This window comes from Squalius cephalus (genome assembly GCF_949319135.1).
Source record: "Squalius cephalus genome assembly, chromosome: 18".
NCBI classification, from domain to species: domain Eukaryota; kingdom Metazoa; phylum Chordata; class Actinopteri; order Cypriniformes; family Leuciscidae; genus Squalius; species Squalius cephalus.
In genome coordinates, this window is record NC_137139.1 from 10,307,781 (window position 1) to 10,331,374 (window position 23,594).

General features: G+C 35.9%; 1 protein-coding gene across 1 annotated transcript in view; it reads right to left on the bottom strand.

Annotated features, from left to right (window-relative positions):
- frmd4bb (FERM domain containing 4Bb) overlaps positions 1 to 20,816 on the bottom strand; it is a 28,040-nt gene extending 7,224 nt beyond the window's left edge. Inside the window, exons 1-17 of the mRNA XM_079850285.1 lie at positions 20,479 to 20,816; positions 17,709 to 17,774; positions 17,494 to 17,588; positions 15,480 to 15,572; positions 15,188 to 15,272; positions 13,404 to 13,460; positions 13,283 to 13,305; positions 12,406 to 12,489; positions 12,063 to 12,128; positions 11,829 to 11,886; positions 10,539 to 10,625; positions 6,643 to 6,719; positions 6,198 to 6,336; positions 5,133 to 5,271; positions 4,697 to 4,830; positions 3,373 to 3,489; positions 2,567 to 2,795 (exon numbers count right to left, since the gene is read on the bottom strand). Coding sequence (XP_079706411.1) covers positions 2,567 to 2,795; positions 3,373 to 3,489; positions 4,697 to 4,830; positions 5,133 to 5,271; positions 6,198 to 6,336; positions 6,643 to 6,719; positions 10,539 to 10,625; positions 11,829 to 11,886; positions 12,063 to 12,128; positions 12,406 to 12,489; positions 13,283 to 13,305; positions 13,404 to 13,460; positions 15,188 to 15,272; positions 15,480 to 15,572; positions 17,494 to 17,588; positions 17,709 to 17,774; positions 20,479 to 20,628 — 1,699 coding nt within the window. The 5' untranslated portion in view covers positions 20,629 to 20,816. The remainder of the gene's footprint in view (positions 1 to 2,566; positions 2,796 to 3,372; positions 3,490 to 4,696; positions 4,831 to 5,132; positions 5,272 to 6,197; positions 6,337 to 6,642; positions 6,720 to 10,538; positions 10,626 to 11,828; positions 11,887 to 12,062; positions 12,129 to 12,405; positions 12,490 to 13,282; positions 13,306 to 13,403; positions 13,461 to 15,187; positions 15,273 to 15,479; positions 15,573 to 17,493; positions 17,589 to 17,708; positions 17,775 to 20,478) is intronic.
- Positions 20,817 to 23,594: the final 2,778 nt, after the last annotated feature.

Sequence of the window (23,594 nt, forward strand, 5' to 3'; positions counted from 1 at the left end):
GTTTTTAAAAGAGCACTTATTACAGAAATAATGTATTTTAAAAGAATAAATTAAAGTTTGAAAAATGTTTTTGGACACCTAATTGCATGTTCATTTCAATTTTATTTAAAATGTAAGTTATACGTTATATATTATTTGTAACACTATTTTACAGTGTCATTGTTACACATGTTACTATGTAGTTACTAGAGTTATTATAAAGTGTGCATAATTACATGCAACTAAACCAAACCAAACCCTAATCCTATAGTAAGTACATGTAGTTTCTTAATATTAACAAGTCTTAACAAATATTAAAATGTATAATTACAGTGTAACAAAGACACCTTAAAATAAAGTGTAACCCATTATTTTAAGGTGCCCTTGTTACAATGTAATTATACATATAATTACATGAATTAACTACATGTACTACTATAGGGTAAGGATTAGGGTTTGGTTTAGGGTTAGCTGCATGTAATTATGCATAATTTATAGTTATTACTTTAACTGTAATTAGATCTTCATATGTAATTTCATAATTACTTCTATTGTGTTTGAAATATTTTTAAAGTAGACTGCCAAATGCACTGATAAGCATTTATGGTAAAATAAAATATAACTATTTCTATTGAAACTCATATGTCATGCACTTAAATATATTTGTAATTACACATTACAAGTTGCAATTTAGTTTATTTAAAATATATTAACTTTAAGTGTAAGTTATGCTATAAACTAAGTATATTTCTTTAAAGCACAACAATAAATGATTAAAACAATCATTTACAATGCACTTCAAACTAAAATGTTTATTTTGACATTAAAGTGCACATTTAAAAGCGTACTTAAAGGGATAGTTCATCCAAAAAATTAAATTAGCCCATGATTTACTCACCCTCAAGCCATCCTAGGTGTATATGACATTCTTCTTTTCAGACGAATTCAATCTGATTTATATAAAAAAATGTCCTGGCTCTTCCAAGCTTTATAATGGCAGTGAATGGCTTGGTTTAACATGGTTTATGTTTGGAAGTCCATCAAAGTGCATCCATCCATGATTAAAGTGCTCCACATGGCTCTGTGGGTTAATAAAGGTCTTCTGAAGTGAAGCGATGCATTAGTGTAAGAAAAATATCCATATTTAAAACTTTATCGACTAAAATAACTAGCTTCCGGCTGACGGACATATGCATTGATTTATGGCGAAAGAGTAACACTTGAACTTGATGCACGACGCATTGACAAATGCGGAAGCTTAGAGGAAAGAGCAAAACAAAACACCGCTCATGAATTAGAAGTCTAAAACGAGAATTTTAAAGAGAAATGTCGGAGGAACTTGAGTTTGTTGCCCAGCCCTGTTTGTTTGAACCGCGAGAGGCGTCAAAGCTCACGCTATTCCTACATCGTCAAGTGTTACTCTTGTGGCGTAAGTCGACTTGCGTACGGGCATCTACCGGAAGCTAGTTATTTTAGTCGATAAAGTTTTAAATAGAAATTGTTCTTACACGAACGCATCGCTTCACTTCAGAAGGCATTTATTAACCCCCAGAGCCGTGTGGAGCACTTTTATCATGGATGGATGCACTTTGATGAACTTCAAAACATAAACAGCCATTCACTCCCATTATAAAGCTTGGAAGAGCCACGACATTTTTTTATATAACTCCGATTGTATTCGACATAGTCATATACACCTAGGATGGCTTCAGGGTGAGTAAATCATGGGCTAATTTTCATTTTTGGGTGAACTATCCCTTTAAGAGTATTAAGAACAGTGTTGGGGAAGTTACTTTTAAAAGTTACTTTAAATTTGTTACAATATTGAATTACTCCACAAAAAAGTAACTAATTGCATTATTTCATTGCTATTTATGGAAAGTAATGCATTACTTTTTCTCACCTGGGCTGGGCTTGCTTGTTTATTAACAACAACAACAAAAGTTATATTTTTACTGAATGTAAAGGCCCTTTCACACCAGAAGTGAGATGAATAGGCCTCAGGCTGAATGAAATGCAGATTCAAGCAGCTCAAACAAACCTTTTAGATGTGCTGCCAATCTGGATTGCAGAAGAATATGACGCAGGAAAAAGTTCAACACTCCAGCAATAAAAACAAAAACTAAACACAAATATGATGCTTATCTAAAGTATTATTTTGCTTATTAGTATGGTTGAATTGGATCATCAAAGTTTAGCAGCAAATACACTGTTTAATAAAGTGAGATTAAATGCATAAAGTGTATTTGTATTATGTAACCCCCAACACTGGTTAAAAAAAGTCCTGAGAGTGTGCTCTCTTTAAGTATGCTTAAGTGGCCTTTTATATTTTAACATTATCTGCAAGTACAGTTACTTAAAAATATACTTTTAATATTTGAATACACTACAAGTGCACATTTAAAAAATTAAGCACACTTCTTTTTGGCAAAGGATAAAGTTTTGAAAGCATTCTAAAAGATATGACATTAATGATATGACTAAAGATCAGGTCTAAAGATTTTTGAGGGATGTGAGTTGTTTTTAAGCATGGCGGGGTGTCCTTGCCCAGCGATGAGCCACTTCAGTGGACATCTGTCTTACATACCGGCTATGATCATAGAAGCTCTCTGTGTGGGTTTCTGTCCTTTCTTCAGTCTGTACTGGTTCATTTCATCTTCAATCTCCTGCAGTTTTTGCATGGCGTCCAGACAGTTCCTCCTCCTTTTTTTCCTCACTAATTTAGAGATGTCTGGATCGGCAGCGAGCTTCTTGGCCGCTTCCACGATTTTCTGCTGCAGGGCAAAGCGGCTCTCCAAATTTCTGAGGTATGGATCCTGGGTAGAATGATTGTCAATCAAAAGAAAACTGAGATGTAGTTTAATTTGCATTCATAAATCTGTCCAAAAATGTAAATACGCCTGTCAGTACGAGTGAGATGAGTCATCAATATTTGTAGTCTGTTTTCCCAAAATGCAAATGAATGTTTGTTTTGAGAACTTTTACAAGTATATTAGCATGCAGATAGCCTCAATGCTAATACAAGCAATGACATCTCACATTTCATGATCTGTTAGGCCACAATCCAAAACAAACACATCCTGGGTTTGTTCCCGATCAGAACCTGTGGTTGAAACCACCAATCAATAAACAGAATTCTTTGTCCAAAACAAGTGTCTGTTTTCCAAGATTGAGCTCCAATACAAGGCCACATGCTGGAGTTATTTGGCAGCTAAAATCTTACAGGTTATAATGGACAAATGCTTTAAGTTCAGTCATTTCAGATGAACTGGCATGTTGGCATTTGGCCAGCTCAGGACAGCCTCAGAGCAATAGAGCCAAACCCCCAGTGTCTTATATTTTATTCAGTCCTCTACTTGGCAACAGTGTTGTGTGGCAATGCTTCACACTAACCTCATTATATGGGAAAAGGTCATCCAATTTGAAAGCCGTCCCGACTCTCCTCCGAACATGAGGAGGGGTTTCGCCTTTGATGATGGGATACTCTTTTGGGAGTTTGCCAGTGAGTTGCTGAAAAAAAAAAAACAGATCAAACATACTGTAAACAGACAAAAGTCACAAAGAACATGTGTGGGTCATTTTTCACCCCAAAATTTGAATATAATACAATCATGTTTTATTTAAAGACAATGGAACCAATTCTAGAACCAACATTTTCCCCTCACATTACAGCAATGCCCAACAATCTCATTCTCATTACTGTAACATGTCCAGGTGCTTTGAATCTAGTTGTGCTGAATCAACCTTGGGTTGGTAAGATAAAAAAAAAAACCCACAGTAATATTGTGAAATATTATTACAATTTAAATAGATGTTTTCTGTTGTAATATATTGTAAAGTGTAATTTATTCATGTGATCAAAGCTGAACTTTCAGCATCATTACTCCAGTATTCAGTGTCACGTGATCCTTCATAAATCATTCTAATATGATGATCTGATGCTTATGAAACATTTATGATTGTTATGAATGTTGAAAACAGTTGTGCTGATTAATATTTTTGTGGAAACTGTGATTCATTTTTCAGGATGAACAGAAGGTTGAAAATAACAGCATTAATTTGAAATGGAAATATTTCTATACTGTCACTTCTGATCAATTTAATGCATCCTTGCTGGATAAAAGTATGAATTTCTTACAAAAAAAAAAAATCTTACTAAGCTTAAAATTTTGAACGGTATTTATATAATTTTGGGGTGAAATATTAACCAAACATGTTTTTTGACAGACTCTGAATATCATCAAAATGAATGATTTTCTCTAAAATAATATATTAGAGATAATATATAGTCAGCCAGTCACACTAAAAAAAGATGGTCATGATACAAACATATAGAATGAAGTATTGTAATTTGTAAAAATTAATCATTGTTTCATTGGTGAAAAACAAAATATACAAACAAACTGGTAAAATTTAGTCTAAAATGTAAGCTACTAAATATTAACTTGTTTATTGAACTGTTGTGCAAATGCAGTATAACCAGTGTTGGGGGTAATGCACAAGTAATCAGATTACTTTTTCAAGTAACTAGTAAAGTAACGCATTACATTTAAATTTACTACAATACCTGAGTTACTTTTTCAAATAAGTAACGCCAACACTGAATATATCTATAACAGTATAGTATATGGACTATTTATTGATTTATTAGACTGGATGTTTTTCAGTGTGATTGCAACAGTCAAAAAGGGAAAAAAACACTGTTGTTTGCTCTTACAGCCTCTCGCAGACAAATTTCCTTCAGCTCCGTCAGTTTTTGGCTAAGTATTTCCTGGATCTCTCTCTCTTTCTTTCTCAACTCGGCAAGCTTCTCTTTTTTCTGGTCGTCGTTCATTTCTGAGTCAGCCGAACCTGTGAAATAATGCATAAAATAATGAACACGTTCATAATGACAGGTAATAAAAGAAAATATCACGTTCAGACTGTTTAAAGCACATGAACTTCAATGACATTTCACTAAGTCCACAATGAGTCTTGAGAAGAAGCAACACAAATATGAGGAAAAGAAGCATTCCGAGGCGAGCAGCTCATTAACGGTGAAGTAAGTGAACAGAGAACTGTCAGTGTGTGTTGACGTGTGGATAAACAGAGGTTTCTAAAGGAGCAGTTCTGACTCGACTGCTATCCTGAGGGTAAGACGAGAGCTTATGTACCTGTTGAGACCAGACTCCCATTGCTGGCCATGATGAGCTGATTTTTCACCGCTGCGCTCAGTTTGTTCATCTTTGATGCTCCGTTCTCTGTCAGGTCAGTCGCGATGTCTCCTAAACTGCGGGCTGTGGTGATTTTTGCCTGTTAAATAATACATAAAGGAAATAGGATATTGAACTATATACTTTATTTCCTATGGGTTCCCAGCTAACAGGGAAAGTTCTGGGAAGGTTCTCTCAAAGTTTTACATTCTTCCAGTAACGTTAATAGAATGTTTGTTCAAGGTTCTCTGCTGGTTGTTAAAGTCCCCCTGTAGTCAATAACTGTATCCTTTAAAACTCATCTTTGATCACATATTTAACGTTTCTTATATATTTGCATGTCTTAAAATAGCTTGAATGTAACTTCATTAAGTATATGGACAATGAATATGCAAATGAGCCCCACCTCCACTCACTCACACCAGCTTAAGTAAAGATCATGTTACATGAAGATAAGTTGTAAATTTCCTACCGTAAATATAGAAAACATTTATTTTTGTGAGTGAATGCAGCACAATCGCGAACATAAATGGACAACTTTAAAGGAGATTTTCTCAATGCTTCGATTTTTTTGCACCATCAGATTCCAGAAGTGAATGGAAAGCTTATTTATTCAGCTTTCAGATGATGTATAAATCTCAATTTCAAAAAATTGACCCATGTGACTGGTTTTGTGGTCCAGGGTCACATATAGTTCATCACAACAACGTAATATACATCATACACCCGCTATATTGCTAAATCTACCCGATTTTTCATATCAACAGAAACATATACAGGAATAACCTGACTTCTCTTGATAATAAAATAAACACACTCACACACACACCAAACACACACTCACCTCTGCTGTGATTTAACACGACAGTGGGCGTAGAGCGACTATTATTAAGACTAGGAAATATTTAATTATTCAGGAATGGTGTAACACCTGCTGTAACTTTGGGTGCATTGAATCTCGTCAATCTGTATGAACCTACTGTACTTATATGAGTAATCTACAGTAATGAGTGTATGGTGACTTACTTTGCTCTGTTTTCTGTTCAGGTAGAACTGGTGTTGGCTGATGGCCATGACCCAGATGGTTTTGATCAATGAGTGACTGGCATACCAAGTGTGGATCACCAGCCCCGTCTGGCCAAAAGTCCGCTTAGTCACTGTTCGCCTACAAGCAGTTAGACACACACACACACAGAGTGATCACTATATACACTCACAGATGAAACTGCAAAACACTCACACTCTGCAGAAAATAGCTGCTAACTCAATGCATGCCAAGACACATTTTTAATAAACAGCTACAAACCTTTTATAAGCTCATAATAATGACAACTTGATCACATTAAGAAGCATTATTCATTTGGCAAACATTTAAACGATAGTGTGTATAAGGTCGCTTATTCCAGCTCGGAAATTTGAGAACAAGCTCGCTTATTCTCACACAGATCCAAGATCAGTCTCCAACACTCACCTGTGAGGGTCGTTCACCTCCACAGCAAACTTCTTCTCTCTGAAGTACAAGTTCTCCAACTGCTTCCACTGGAAGAGCTAATGCAGGAGAAAACAACACGTGAGCGTTTGACTGGGCTCCAGTAGACAGGCTGTTCTCTCAGCGATACACCTCACTGGAAAATGACTCACAGCATGTCTGACACACAACTCAACCAGTGCATTCCTCCATTTATATTCGGTTCCATTCAGTTATGATTCAAACAATAATTATGTTATGATTTTATGATAAATATTGATTAAATTTGAGTCATTTTTTGAGCTCGACAGACATGGTCACTATGAACTGCATTTAGATTATTTTAAATAATCTTCCATGGAATAAATACAGGAATGAGATGAAGGTGGGTAAACAATAACAGAATTTTCAGTTTTGGGTGAATTATTACAAACTATTATTAAAACTACATTCATACTCAAGTTGATTCCATCATATTAAATACAAATAGACTACCGTTTAAATATTTAGGGTTGGTAATATTTTGTAGTGTTTTTTAAAGAAGTCTCTTACACTCATCACGGCTGCATTTATTTGACCAAAAATACAGTAAAAACGGTAATATTGTGAAATATTATTGCAATTTAAAATAACTGTTTTCTATGTGTGGATCACCAGCCCCATATATGTATATGTATATATGTAAATATATAGTAAAATGTATATTATATATGTAAATATATAGTAAAATGTAATTTATTCCTGTGATCAAAGCTGAATTTTCAGCATCATTACTCCAGTCTTCAGTGTCACATGATCCTTCAGAAATCACTCTATTATGATGATTTGATGATCTAGAAACATTTCTGATTATTATCAATGTTGAAAACAGTTGAGCTGCTTCGGTCCCACTTTATATTAAGTGGCTTTAACTACTATACTAACATTGAAATTAATAATTTGATACAATGGACTTATTGTGTACTTATATTTTAAAAATACCTGAATGTACTTACATTTGTAATTACACTGTTGCCTTTACACCTTAACCCAGCCTTAAACCTACCCATACCACCACACCTGTCCCTAACCTCACCCGTATCACACCTCAATAGCAGCAATGTGTTTTACAATACAACATGAATACAATTAGTACATTGTACTTATTTTTAGATGCAAGTACATAGTACTTAAAGCCATTTAATATAAAGTGGGACCCAGTAACATTTGATCAAATAAATTTGTCATTGCTGACTGAACGTAATAATTTCTTTAAAAAAAAAAATCGTACTGACCCCAAACTTTTGAACGCTAAGTGTATATTAACCCTGCAGACAGCAACCCTATTTTTTTTTTTTATGGTTATTCTATCATTAAAAGCAGTAGGTGTATAGTTGCTGAAGGAAAAAAAACATACAGTTAACGCACAGTATAAACACTTTCACCTTCAATACTCTACGTCATCACAACATTTCAGCAAAGGCGTCTGCAGGTTTCCGACAAGAACATTCTCTAGTTTTAACTCTCAAGACTTCACGTGTGAAATTGAATTATCCAGCTTTTAGAGCCTCTTACCGGGTGGTTCGGAAGGTTAAATGATGTTAATCAAATCCTGAGCCTCTTCATTATGTTACCGTCTACTCTGCTGAAGCTGCCTTTACTCCCCGAGCCTGACTTGTCTCATCAGGTTTCCTACAGAAGCTTCAGGCATGCGGTCTCGGCCCAGCCTTGCTCATGACATCACTCAGATGCCAGAGCAGCTCCTCACGGGACTGAAGCGTCTCCGGCTCGGATCGGCTCTCCTCCCTGCTGGGATTCAGGAGTGAAGCTGATCTACAGCTCTGGGTGGAGGACTCTCACTCAGGCTGGGTCACTGCTCCACCTGTTCTAACCCCGTTGGAGATTACTAAACCAATTGTTCAATTCATAATGTCATGTGTGTGTGTAATGTGTTATATAATTCAGTATTTAATTGTCATACTTGCCAGCCGCCATCTGCCACACTCATTATTGTGTGATTACATCCACCTGTGTGCCATTAGCTTGTTAACGTCTGTGTATATCAGTCCTGTGTTTTATGTCACTCTTTGCGAAGTCTTGATAGTGTCACACTGCATTTCTAAGCGCTCTCTCGTTTCCCTTATCATGGTTTATGGTCTTGATCTCCTGCCCCTTTCCCTGTTTGTCTGTGTCTTGGACTCTGTCATTGTCTAGTCTGATTCATTTCTGCGAACCGGTTCTTTCGGACAGTTTGTTCCAATGAACCGGTTCAAAACCCGTTTCATCAGTTCCTTACGTCATCAAGCAATTATGACACTATGCATTTATTTTCTAACAACTCAGTGCCATGTTTTATCAAAGAAACATTCAAATAAAGTCATTTGTGTCAACGCATATTAAAACATTCAAATAAAAAGTTATCTGTGTAAGTTACCTTTCATTCACTTAAGTTAATGGTTGGCTATTTGTGGTCACAGTTTAATTTGCGGATCTTTTATGTTGGATACGACTGACCAAAATTTAGTAGCCTACATCTTGGATAAGACTCCTAAAAGTTTGCCACCTACAGCACATATTACAGACATGCATAAACGCGTACATGTTCTACATGTCTAAAGTACAGTACATAGCCTAGAAAGAATAAACCAGTCTTTTAAACTCCTTGATTTCGCTTAAAGTCCGCGTGAACTGGAAGTTGCAAACGACTTTTCTCCAGTGTTGTGACGTATTTCCCAGTGAAAAGGAATATTGAACAGAGGGCAGGGTTTTACTCTAGCGCTCCTCCTCTCCATCTCTGTTCATTACAGACTAACGGTTTGAGGGGAGTGGTTAAGCGTTTCCCAACCCAAGCCGTCAAACCTACATCATCAGAGAAGGAACGCCATTCCAGACCGGAAGTAACTTTTCAGACTTTGATTAAAGATTACGACGGCAAACAATTTTTTTCTGTGTATTAACTTGCACGGATTAATTTTTCACCACAAGACCAGTAATATGCGCTAACAAAGTAAATAGGGTCAATTTTGATTTCAGTTGGACTTTAACAACTTAAAATATAATCTGAATGCACAATAAACTATAGAACAAATTATTGACATCTCTCGACAGAAAGGTTTTTGCAGGTTTAAATAAAATGTTTTTTAATAACAGTAGTCATAATAAGCATATTTCCAGTACGTGCCTCAGGCTTGCATAGTTTTGCCAACTCACTCATCAGAATCGATAATCCTCGGCAAAATTTGACAGATGGTTGATCCTAATTCGGTTCTTTATGAGTCGGACGCACTACTTTGGCTTGTGCGTCTTGCGTCATCAACCCGCAACTAAAGTTCGATTCAGTTCGATTAATTAACCGGCTCAACCGGTTACTTCCTATGAACCAGCTCAAAAGAATGATTGTTCAAGAACCGAACATCACTAGTTTGTATCCCTCTGCGTGTTACATGGATTATGATTTTGATATATTTAATTAATAAATGTTATCTAACTGCATTTGAATCCTGCTCTCTATTGTTTCTGAACCACCTGACATTACAATTATCAGTGTCTCATAATCTGATAATGTCCTGTTGTTCTCTAATTTTGTATATTACCCAACTAAATCAACACACACACACACACACACCTGCAGGTACAAAGTGTGCTTTACTACCTGTGTGTTTCATCAGCAGTTCTCTGTTGCGTAACAAGCAGACGTCCTGTATAGACTGTATGTGTTGAATGTAACACCTCATTTCCATATCATCATAGTGGTCTCAAGTGCAAATAAAATATGAATGCAAGTGCCGACATGCTATGAGTCACATCTGGGGAAATCAAAGCCTGATTTTACAGGATATTAAGCTCTGTGCAATGACTCAGGATTATATTTAGATAACACATATTTCTCCAATGCCCAGAGGCAGGAAAACACAACGTACCTTTCGGGGTTTTACTTTATCCTGTTGGTCATACTGTCCAATGCCTTTATAGCTGATGCCCAGCCACCATGGCATACCTTGCTTATCCTAGGAGACGAGAAAGAACTTTCTATTAAGTCAAGTCAAGTCATCTTCATTTATATAGCGTTTTATATAGCAACATTCTCTCTACACAGACTTTAAACGCGAACCTGTGAGAAACGCTGATGGCGTTCACATGCGCATTAAGAATTGGTTCTATAGTTATGTGCGTTTGAATATATGTGTGCAGGTTTGGAATTCCCTACAAACCAAGCCTAAACAAAGTACTGGTGTTTCCTTATAGTTTTGATACAGAATTTTATTTTATTTGATCAATTCGGGTAGATACGCGAATTCGAGTTCTTCTTGTGTATTAGTTACACAAGACTGATGCCTTTCACAGATCTTCTTTTATTAAATGAATAAATATATTAATAAATATTAATATTATTAAATACTGGAATGTTTATAAATTTACACTAAATGGATTTAGTCACATCACAAAAAAAAAGTATGTAACAAAAGTTTTAAAAAAAAAGTAACAAAAATGCCTAAGACATTAAACAGAGTGGGAAAACGTCCTTATCTAGTTACTTATAAGAAAGATGCGTTTTCAAAAATGACCATATCTGCTTCAAAATTCACTTTTTCTGTATGGGTGTGTGCAGTTTACTTTGTAAAACAAAACGACCAAGTATCGTCAAGTTTGTTTATCAAAGGCTTTATTTTACACGTAACTTGAAAGACCCCATCATAAAACCCCGTAGGAAAATCTCAAAGGGAACCAGCGGCGATTATTCTTCCGGGTTCTGACGTCATACCTGCACCACTCTATAGGTTATCACACATTTACATAAACTTGGTCCTGGGAGTAATTCAATATTGTTTGATGTCTATCAACAGTAGGCAGTACAGAGCTGAATATCATCCAATTATATAAAATTAAATGTATTCTGAGTTTTTATTGTGTTTTAATGTGACTGATATCTTGTATTTACAGGTTTATATTTTGAAAATTATTTTATTTAATAACAGCCATAACATATTCAGAATTAATGTACTGATAATCAATTAACTGTAATATATGCAGTATATATATATATATATATAGTTATAGTGTCAAAACTGATAAAAAAAAAAGTATTTACAGGTTTATATATATATATATAAACCTGTAAATACTTTTTTTTATCAGTTTTGACACTATAACCCATGAATAAAAGAGCATGGCAATTGGTCTAATCTTTATGCTTTGCATATATTTTTTACCTTCACTTCATAATAATGCACTCCATATGTGGGCAGCGACTCCACCAGGGTCAAATACCTAAAACAAAGGTAATGTAGTCAAGATTGATGTTTAACAGCATCTCCAGGATCTATCAGCACACAGCAGGCCTGAGGTGTGGGCGTGAAGGATTTAAGCAGCGAATCATAAATCACGCCGCCTCTGATGACCCGCCCCCCCCCCCCGAGGCTAATCATTGTTTTTCCGATACTCACTGCACAATGGCCTGCCCTCTGGAGAGCCCTTTCAACAGCTTGTAGTGCTCAATCACACGTTCCTCGCTGCAAAAGAGAAGGATGATGAAATCTTCTCCACGGAGGATATATTCCCCACCCATGAGATGAGGCAACCCTCCCCCCAAACCTCAGCATAAAGACAGGACAGCACACATCATCAGCCATAAAGGCTATAAATGCAGCTTCAGCATCACTGACTCGTCTGCTCTGAATGTGAATGGCTGTCTGTGCCGCTGCCTTAAATGACACATCAGCACTGCTAGTAATTAAACATCAGACAAAAATGCACTTAAAAAAAAACAAACAAAAAAACAAGTTTTACCAGTATGCTAGAGACGGATGCTCCTTCAGTACTTTAGTGGGCAACGCTGGAAGCTTCTTCAGCTCTGCTCTGGTATTTTCATCACTAAAAATACATTTTCAACACGCAACAAGATTCAGTAACTGAAACTTTTAACATGTTTTATGTTACACATTATGTTAATCGCATGATGTAACTGAATCATTATTGGACAAGTAATAGGGTACAGAGATGTGACGACATTACACAATAAACAAACCAATTTGTATATAGTTTGCTCTAGTTAAGAGAATAACAGCTTAAATTAAAAGCTACCGTATGACTTCCGAAGCCTTGAATAAAGCCTTGACTACTTTTATGGTGCTTTTTAGACCTTCATACTGACTAAAAGTCATGCTTTTTAGCTATTTCTAAAACAGCAGCTTGAACATCCCACTTAATAAGACTTAAAGAAAGTCATATAGGTTTGGAAAGACGTGATTCTGTGTAAATGATGAACGAATATGCCTTTAATGCAGAGCTTGTCAAACTTTTAAACTTTCCTGACCCAAGGAACTTTCATTATTACATTATTCTAATCTCATGCTGACCTTGTTTCTCAATTAACAACCCTTAATGTCTTTTGCCATATCTTGGATTCACTGCATCTCTGACAGAGAGAAAGATTTAGTTTAATGGTGACTTTGCTCTTTTATAAGCAACCAATTAATCTTAAGAATATATTTTATATAAAAATAGGAGTGCAGAGACCTCCACAGTGCCTTCATATAGTCCTGGGTAAAAACTCTGAGTTTTATCTCAACACTTGACAGTAGAAAGTGATATTAAAACCTGGAAATAAAGACATTTTTCAAAGTTCGTGAACTTTGTGGTAAATAAGTGTGGTGGAACTACACACCTCGTATAGTCTCCTTTAGATTCCTGTAAAACAAAATATGTAAAGCATGTGGATTTAATACATAACACTGACAAAAAAAGTAAAAACATGTCATAATATATAAAAGCTCTGATATTTTTACCTGCAATGCATGAGCAGCTAATTTAAAAACCAGCTCACTCTCCACCTCAATGTCACCCTGTGGACAAACAAGCACAATTCATTTTGAATCACTTTTAAAGACGTGCTCTGAATGCTTCAAAATCAGTTTCATCATGTCCATTTATTAATGTAATGAGGAAGCAGAAACTATGCATGTCATATTCCTGCTATGGGCATCGATTTGTTTTGGCGAAATGGCTTAGCTCATGAATAATAATTAGGTTACACACAAATAATTGAAAATAATTTTGACTGTTTTCATAAATAAATAGTCTGTCATGTATATGAAATAGTCACTGAACCCACTGCCTTAGAACAGTTTATTATAACATAAATAAATTGCCGCTGTATGTTGGAGACTCGTTGTGATTTCACTGGAACGGATAGTGAGCTGTGGAAAAGAGAGGTGTGTGTGGGAGAGAACATATAAATATAACTGCTGTCGCTTTCTGCCACTGATAACAATCACAACCACCACTCAACAAATGCAACACAAATCTATGGAAGCTTGTTTCCACCAAGAAACTCGATTATATATCACAACTCTGACTTTATTTCTCAGAAATGCAAGTTATAAAATCGGAATTGCGAGAAATAAAATCTGAATTGACGTTGTTTATATATTAAGATATACGAGCTATAAACTTTATAAATTCTATTTTTTATATATTGAGATATAGCGAGATATATTCAGACTTTTTTCCCCACAATTGGGTGGTTTACATCTCACGATTTGGACTTTTTTTCTCAGAATTGCAAGTTATAAACTCGAAATTGCGAGAAATAAAGTCAGAATTTACTTTTTTTGTTTATATATTTAGATATAAATGTGCAATTCTGACTTTTGTTCTGACAATTTAGTTTATATCTTTTAAAAGTTTAAAAGATTTTATACTGTTATACTGCAATTCTGACTTTATTTCCTCGCAATTGTGAGTTATAAACTAAGATATGTAAGAAATTAAGTCAGCATTGACTTTATTTTTTATATATATTGAGATATACTGATATAAACTCACTATTCTGACTTTTTACTTCGCAATTGCGAATTTATATCTCACGATTTTGACTTTATAAACTTTGTGAGAAATAAAGTTCGAACTGACTTTATTTGTTTATATATTTAGATACATTAAAATATAAACATGCAATTCAGATGTGTTCTCGCAATTGTGAGTTTATATCTCGCAATTCAGAATTTATTTCTCCTAACCGCAAGTTGTAAACTCGAAATTATGAGACATAAAGTCACAATTGACTTCATTTGTTTATATATTTAGATATAAACAAGCAATTCTGACTTTTTTCCTCGATTTGGACTTATTTTCTTAATTTATATCTCTAAAAAAATATATCATAAAAAAAAAGTCTGAATTGTGAGATAAAAAGTTACAATTACCATTTTTTTTTTTTTTTTCTGTGGCGGAAACAAGCTTCCATACAATTGAAATGCTTCCTCTGTATGACACAATTCTGTCGCAAGCAAAACCAAGCCATGGCAAAGAGTGAAAAAAAAAATGTTGCCCATGCTGCAATGACACAAAAATAATCCTTATGTTGGTCATGATGGTTGTGAAGAATCTAAGAGGAATTGCTTTGCTTTCTTGATTCACAAGCCAATCAGTTACACATACTTCTTCTATGGCCTTGGGATGCAATAACTCACATTACTGCTCTGAGGTCTGTGGCTTTTTAATTGTTTATGGAGGCGAGAAATGAGACAGTGAATCACTTCAGCGGGTAAACAGGCACAAATGTACTCACGTTATAGATGGCAGACTTAGCATTCAGAAAGAATAACTCCACAGTCGTGTGCTCCTTTAGAAGTGAAATGCTCTCGATGTAGAACCTGCAAATGACAAACCCGTCAGTTAATCGCAATTTCGGAGTAATAAAACGGGGGCGAGTCATAGCCAAAAGACAAAAGCCTCACTTCAAATCTAAAACAAGGTGCTTCTTTGGAGCGGCACCACAGTGATTGAGTCCGGGAATGTGCTGCATTCTGTGGTCGATGTGGTCATGTGACTTAAGACATCATGAGGTAGCGATCACATACCTCACCAGGAACTGAAGAGCAATAGGCCCTGATTTCTTGGAGAAGTCGTGTTCCAGCACTCTGCGGTCCAGCTGCAGCCATTTGCACTGACCACTGGAAGAGGAAAGTTAATCTGGCTGAAATGTGCGATCAGACATTCTTATTCAACCCAGTAAACGCTCTGCAATTTAGCACTAATATATGAAAATCGTCTGCACAGAGACGACTTCAACAGGACTCAACTGAGCAGAACTAGATGAGATTTCGCTTTAGTGATGACTGAAACACTGTTAGGCTATGCATTAATAGTTTTTTTGAACTGGTCGAACACATTTGTAACTAGTTTGCACAACCTTTAACTGTAAGTTTGGGAGTAAACAGAGAGGTGGATGACATTTTAGAATAATAACAGTAACATAACAGTGCCATGGTATTAATGGTTTTTTGATCATGGTACCTTGATAATACTGTTTTCCCATTGTACCATATACTGTAAATACCATGGTATATGAATATGGTAAAATGGTATTACCATGTAAAACAATACTATATTAAGGTACCCCAACAGTATTTTTTGTAAAGGAAACTTTGATGCAATCTGTGAAAAACAGCAGTATTACGATTTTTTTTTTTTTTTAGCATTTCCATTTTAATGTACTTTTATCCCACTGGTGCTGTTCGGCCATTTTTGAGTGAAAAATTTCATTACATTTTGTTTTTTGTAGCATTTCATCGGAATGGTACGAAATTTGGTAAAGGTTTTGGCACTTGCTGTGTGAACACAAAGAAAAATCATAGACATGATTTGAAAAGGTTAAATGGTCTTGAAAAAATAGTCACACTTGTATTGTTCACGGTCAAAAATGACCGCATTGGAAATGAATGGGAGGCAAATTTCATCTATTGAAAAACAAAATCTTACTGAAAGCTATTTTTTTTAGATATCAACCTCAAATTTGGAGTACAGCTTGTTAAGATTTATGGTTTTGATTTTCTCACAGTTTTAGAGTAAAACGTGTTTTGGAAAATATAAATTTCACATAAAAGTTGAAAATGGTATAAATAAATGCAAAACTTTTTTCAAGTCTTTAAAAAGAGACCAAGCTTCAGTCTTTGCTCCAAAGCATTCAATATCTATCTCCATTTAAATTGGAAATTCAATTTTCAGGTCCATACAGTAAATGGATAATAGCTACTGCATAAATATAATTTAGAACCATAAATCCCATAAAAATACTAAATATTAAATACAAAATATTGAACTAGAATATAGTACAATCAGTGAATCAACGTTTAGAACTGGTTCATTCAAATAAACAGACCGAACCAACTCAGACATTCTGATGCTATTAACTTAAAGGGATAGCTCACCTAAAATTGAAAAACTTGTCCTCATGTTGTTCCAAAACCCATATGACTTTTGTCCATCTTCAAAACTCAAATTAAGATATTTGTAATGAAATCTGTAAGATTTCTGTCTCCCCATTGAAAGTCCATTCCATCAAAGACATTGTAAGCTGTGAAACGATTAATCGTGATTAAGTTTGTGTTTACATAATATATGTGTGTTCTGTGTATAATTATTTTCTATACATAAATACACATACATTCATGTATATATTTAAGAAAAACATGTTATTTATATATAAAATATTTATATATACTATAAATGATATATAAATATATATACAGTATAGTATATACAGTACATGCAAATATTTCTTAAATATATACATGCATGTGTGTGTATTTATATATATATATACAAAATAATTATACACAGTACACACACATATATTATGTAACACAAACTTTTATTTTGGACGCGATTAATCGCGATTAATCGTTTCACAGCCTTAGAAATCGAGCAGCGAGTAATTAATGAAAGATTTTTAATTTTTAGGTGATCTATCCCTTTAAATTCAGTTTTGACATATCCTTTCATCCTTTATGTTTTCAAAAAGCTAGATTTTTCCAAATGTTCGATGGGAACAATGCACCTCTGTAGATAACGTCATTAAAAAGAGGCACTCACGTGTCATCCACATAGGTGAACCCAAAGTATTCCTTCTCCTTAAGGTTAAAATGCGATGAGACCAAATCCAAGAGTTCACGAGACAACAGCTTCGGCTGCGAGAGAAAATCCATTGATCAATATAATGTGAGACAGGGAGGTTTACTGAGGTCCATTACCCTTGAGTGGGAGGTGTAATAGACTAGAGCTGGGATCAGAACTGTGAGACATTATACCTGAACCAGCATCTCCAGCTTTCTGTCGTCCAGGAGCTGCACCTGGCAGAGGCGTCCCTCGGTCATCTGTGGACACAGTTATGACGTCAGATGATCGACACCGCACTGTTGCCACCTTCTCTCCTCACTATAGTGACACACTGAACATTTCATACATTTTTACATAATAACTGTCATCAAAACCAGAGGTATAAAACACAAGGAATCTCTTTTAACAGCGACAGCCAAAACAAACTAAGAAAGAATCTGTTATGGCAGCAAACTGAGATGGAGATGAGACATTTCTGCAAACGGCTGGTTAATTCTCAAGTGCCTGATTCTGAAATTTCACTAGCACTAATTTCATTTAAGCATTAGTGCTGGACATTGTTTTTTTTTTTTTTTTTTTTTTTTTTTTTTTTTATTCAAATGATTAAACTACATTATTAGTAAGTTTGGAACCCAGCCAACCAGCCAGCCAACCTACCAAACAAACAAACAAACAAACAAACAAAAAGAACCAACCAAAACAACAAACAAACAAACAAACAAAACAACCAACCAACAAACCAATCAACCAACCAACCAAACAAACAAATAATCAACCAGCAGAAGAAAAAAACAAACCAGACAACCAAAATCTACTGAACAAACAACCAACTAAAGACAAACAAAACAGCCAATCAACCAACCAAACAAATAAACCAGCAAAAAACTAAACAAATAAATAAACAACTAAACAAAAACACAACCAGCCACCCAACCTAGCAAACAAACAAACCAGAAAACCAACCAAAAAACAACCAGCACAAAAACTAATAAATAAAACAACCAAACAACTAACCAACCAATTTACTATACAAACAACCAACCAGACAGACAACCAAAAACAAACAAACAGCCAATTAACCAACCAAGAAAGCAAACAAACAAACCAGAAAACCAACCAACCAATAAAATAAAATAAACCAACCCCCCAAAAAATTAATTACAAAAATTAATAAACAAACAAACAAATACCGCAAAACATTTCTCTTTCAGAACCCGGTTACATTTAGGGCTGAACATTACAGGGATGAAGGTCAGCGCAACAAAGGTCAGCTCTATGTATAATGTCAGTAATATGCATTGTTTTTTGTTTTTTTGGTATCGCTGCTAATCCAGGGGCAATTTGGTGACAAATTCAACAAAACTTTAAATCTGTTTTAAATGAGATGCATTTAAACCAGCAGAAGCGAGTCTTTCAGGACTGTCGAGATTCCTCATGTCTCTGCATTCTGCACCAGCAGAAAGCCATGCACACACAGATTCTTGTGGAAAAACACACATTTGGTGCGCAGAACAAAACTAGTTATTTTTCTGTCACTGAAAATAACAACAGGATGTTGGACATTTTAAAATAGATAAAACATCTGTTAACAAACCAGCAGAATCTTATATAACCACAAAAACGACACAAAATTGCTTTGTTTTTCAGCTCAGCACAAAGACTGTGCTATAAACCGACCAATACCAAAAATGTCTGTTTACAATATACTGTGGTGGAGTTGATGTATAATTTCATGTAGCTGTTGAGGTGTTCTTGTAAAAGTCTATTCCAAATGATTCAAAATATGATTTAATCTTTGGTCAGGATAAATGTGGATAATAATACTTCAAGTTTCATTAGTAGACTAGCTTTCTTACTGTAGCACAGATCTTGCTTTTGCACTGCGGAGAGCTGAACCTACGTGCTGTATTTCTCAGAGTTATGGCATTATGAGACTGATATTTTGGAAAAGTTTCATATGCCCTTCTCCAAGCCTGTAATTTGTGTTTGCATGAGCTGTTTTTTGGAGAAAATTTACTTTTACAATGACATTGCAATGAACAATGTACAGTAACCAAAGAACCTACTAAATGATATGATGTATATGATGTTTGCTTAATGACCTAGAAATAGTAGGCCTACAAGTAATAATAGTAACAATATCAATCTTACATATTTCTCTTTATGTAACACCACAACTTTTCTTAGTTTAAATCCAAAAGCTTCTGATCTCAGATTGTCAGTATGAATATGACTCATCACGGCCAGAGAAAAAAGTATTTTAATAAAAAGTAACTCTCACTTAAAGAAGTTCACAGTTGTGTATTAAAGTATCAACATTGTCTCAGATGTTGCTCCTAAAATAACAAGAGAAATAAAAATAGACAAAACAAGACCATTTTGGTCTGAGTATAGAGCTGTAAATATGGACAGATCAGATTATTCAGCCCTGAAAAATGTTCAGATCGAGTTCATTATGCGTTTCATTTTGAAATCTTGGTAACACTTTACAATAAGGTTCATTAGTTAATATTAGTTAATGTATTAACTAACATGAACTAAAAATGAGCAATAGATTTTTTATAGTATTTATTAATATTTGTTAATGTTAGCTGTTCATTGTTTGTTCATGTTAGTTCACAGTGCATTAACTAATGTTAACAGATACAACCTTAGATTTGAACAATGTATTTTAACTAAGATTAATTAACACTGTAGTAGTATTGTCCATTCTTAGCTAATGTTAACTAAGGTAGTTAACTAAATGTTAACTAATGAACCTTATAGTAAAGTGTTACCGAAATCTCTGACTTCAGATGGCAGACTTGTTTGAGAAATAAGAAACGAAAGACCAAACAATATTCTCCATTGTAAAAGATTCAAAGATCCAAAACAGACCATCAAAAATGAAACACAATCCAGACTGAAATGATCCCAAAAGTACCAAAGCCACCTCAAGCTGTTAGGAAAGAGCGCCAGTACCTGGTAGACGTGGCCCGGGTAGAAGCAGGTTTGTAGGCACTGTTGACATGACCTCATCCTCTGCAGGAAACACCTCTGGATCATCCACAGGACGATCTGCCATAAGAGACTGAGCAGAGCTTCCACCCCACACACTAAACCCCACGCCATGCCTGTCCCGCCACCGGCTGGTACCCGGGTCGCCCCCGTCTTACGCAACCAGACCTAGTCTGGGTCAAACTCGAGACAGACCGTTCTTTCACCACCTCCTAATCTTTGCTCCCTCGTGCAAGATCGACAACTAGGTGACATGCGTTTCGACTGCATTCCCCATGAGCGGAGACTCGGCTGCGCCCCTGGAGAGGATGGAAGGGGGATTTCTCTTTTCCGTGTGTGCGCTGAGGTTAGAGCCGGAGACTCTGGGAGGCCGGCCAGGCTGAGGAGGAAAGAGCTGAGGTTTGTGGGGAATAAGGGCTGCCCTGCCAGCCACGGTTTTAGCTCACGATTCCACTGGTCCTTTTTCGAGCACACATGGAGACTCAAAGGGCAGATTTGTTTGCACACACACACACACACACAAACACAATCCTGCCATTTTGCTTCCAAAAGTAAACCAGGCTCTGCCACATCGATTTCTGCGGCCTGTCCACGTGTCCCAGAAGCTGCTGCCATCCCTCCTACTTTACTGCCTGACAGAAAGTGAGAGGACTTACACGGCTATACAGCTTAAAATATAACAATCCTATGGGCCCTATTTTAACGATCGAAGCACATGATCTAAAGCGCACGGAGCAAGTGCACTTAGTGCGTGTCCGAATCCACTTTTGCAAGTTTAACGGTGGGAAAAAAGGTCGGCGCTCCCGGTGCATGGTCTAAAAGGGTTGTCCCTATTCTCTTAATGAGTAATGGGTGTGTTTTGGGCGTAACGTGTAATAAACCAATCAGAGTCTCATCTCCCATTCCCTTTAAAAGCCAGTTGCGCTCGCGCCATGGCGGATTCGCTATTTACATGGCGGGATTTGCAAGCGGAAAAACTGAACATGTCTCCAGAGAGTAAACAGATCTGTTCATGTGCGAGGTTAAAGCACGCAAGCAAACCATCTACGGGACTAGCCTTAGTCTTTATGTACACAATATTAATCTTTTACATTGTAATCCTTTTATTTTTAATATTTGGCTAGTTTGTGTGCGGCTGCACGTCCCTGTGTGTGTAATAAGCAGAGTGTGCACGCTTTGTGCACCCGCCTATAGACGCACATTACTAACGCGCTCTTTAAATGACAAAAACAACACTGCGCCATTGACTTTAGACCAGGTTTCAGTTGGTCAATGGCGCAGAAGCCCATGGGCGAACAAATGGGCACAAATGCATTTGCTATTTAAACAATGTGGCGCAGAACGTGAAAATGATAACTGCGCCGGGCTGGAACTAGCAAAACACACTTGCGTCGCGCCTGGCGCTGCATTGCACCAAATATATGATACGGCTCCACAAAAAATGTCTGTGGGGTTCAAACGTCAAATGTTTATTGGGTTCAAACGCCCACAGGAAAGATACGTCTCTATGTCTCTATGTAAGCAACAGAATTAAATGCAAATTAAATGGAGACTTTTTCCAACAGCAAATCTCGTGTTTCACACATTTTTCTACTGAGAAAAAGTTTCAGAAGAGTAAAAATAAAAATCAGTTTCGACTGAAATAGCTATCGAGGGACATACTGTAAACATTTACCGAAACATTTGTTTAATTAGCACTTTCCCAATGACGTGTTTACTGTGTCCGCATTTATTTAATGCACTTAACGTGGATATGCTAGAGTAGCAGCATGTAAAATTAGCTTGGCAGAAATAACGTGAGGCGACTCATTGCCAAAGAACTTTCCTGCGATTGGTTGAATTTATCACCTGAGAACATGACACCTTGAACACTATACCAAAATTAAGTATCCAATTACCCAAATTTAATTACCTAAACTTTATTTTCGGTTTTCGGCTAAATGCAAACTTTAATTTCGTTTTTTGTGTTTCAGCAAAAAAAAAAACAGTGCATCACTATTAATAATGCAATAAAAAAATTAATTCATATGTTTTTAATTATTTTTAGGTGCAAGTATCAGCTGCATGAAATGTCAGCGATACAACTTCCCTGATATAACCCACAAACACCCCCAAAAATGTAAAAGTTTAAAAAAAATTGCTTCACTGCTTATTAATGTTAAATAGTTTGACTGCCAAAAGCCATGCCGAGACTAACAGTTATGTAATCCAACTAACATACAAAAACATGCAGAAAAAAACCCCCAGGAAATGTCATAGAGAGGACCCCAGAAGACCCTCTGTGTCAATTGTCATATCAGACTGTGGTGCGACAAAAAAAAATATGATGAAAAATATATGATGTTTATGAACGATTAATAATATTTGTAAAAAAAAAAAAAGTCCTTTACATTTTTAAGCTAATAATTAAAGGGGCTATATGTATAATTCAGAAACCCCTGTTATTAGCGACTCCAGTGGCTGTTAAGTGAACTGCAACCAGCAGCTTATTGCTTCTGCTCGTGCAAATTCTCATTGGCTTTTTCTGAAGTATCAGAGGTGTTTGGGGCTCCCAACAACAATGCTTAACTAACACTCAATGTATTTGAGGAATATATTCGTAATGCAACATATGTATCTGTGTCTTGATGTTCAGAAGGACATGTTCAATCTGCTTTGTTTTAGCAAAGGCATCTCCTAGACTGACTTGACGTGTTATGCCACAATGTCTGTGTGAAAAATGTACAGAAGAGGTTAACCCAGCCTCATGACTCACCATTACTTCATCAGGTCACGGAAAATAAAGAACAACTGCTATATTTCTGAGTATCAGGCCATGCAAGGACCAACTACACCCATTTGATTGCATTTTATTAGCAGATTCTTTTAAACGGAGGGATTTATCGTGCTGAGGAGAGTGTGTGGAAAAGCATGTTAAATTATAGCCTGTTCTGTTGAGCGGCCCATAGTGCAGTGCTGTTATTAGGAAGGAACCAGCGGAAAACCAGAAAAACAGTCTCAGACTTTCATCTGGAAACACTACAACATTGTGTTAATGCCTTAAAACATAATGACACTGCTGATTTCTCATAAAAATACCC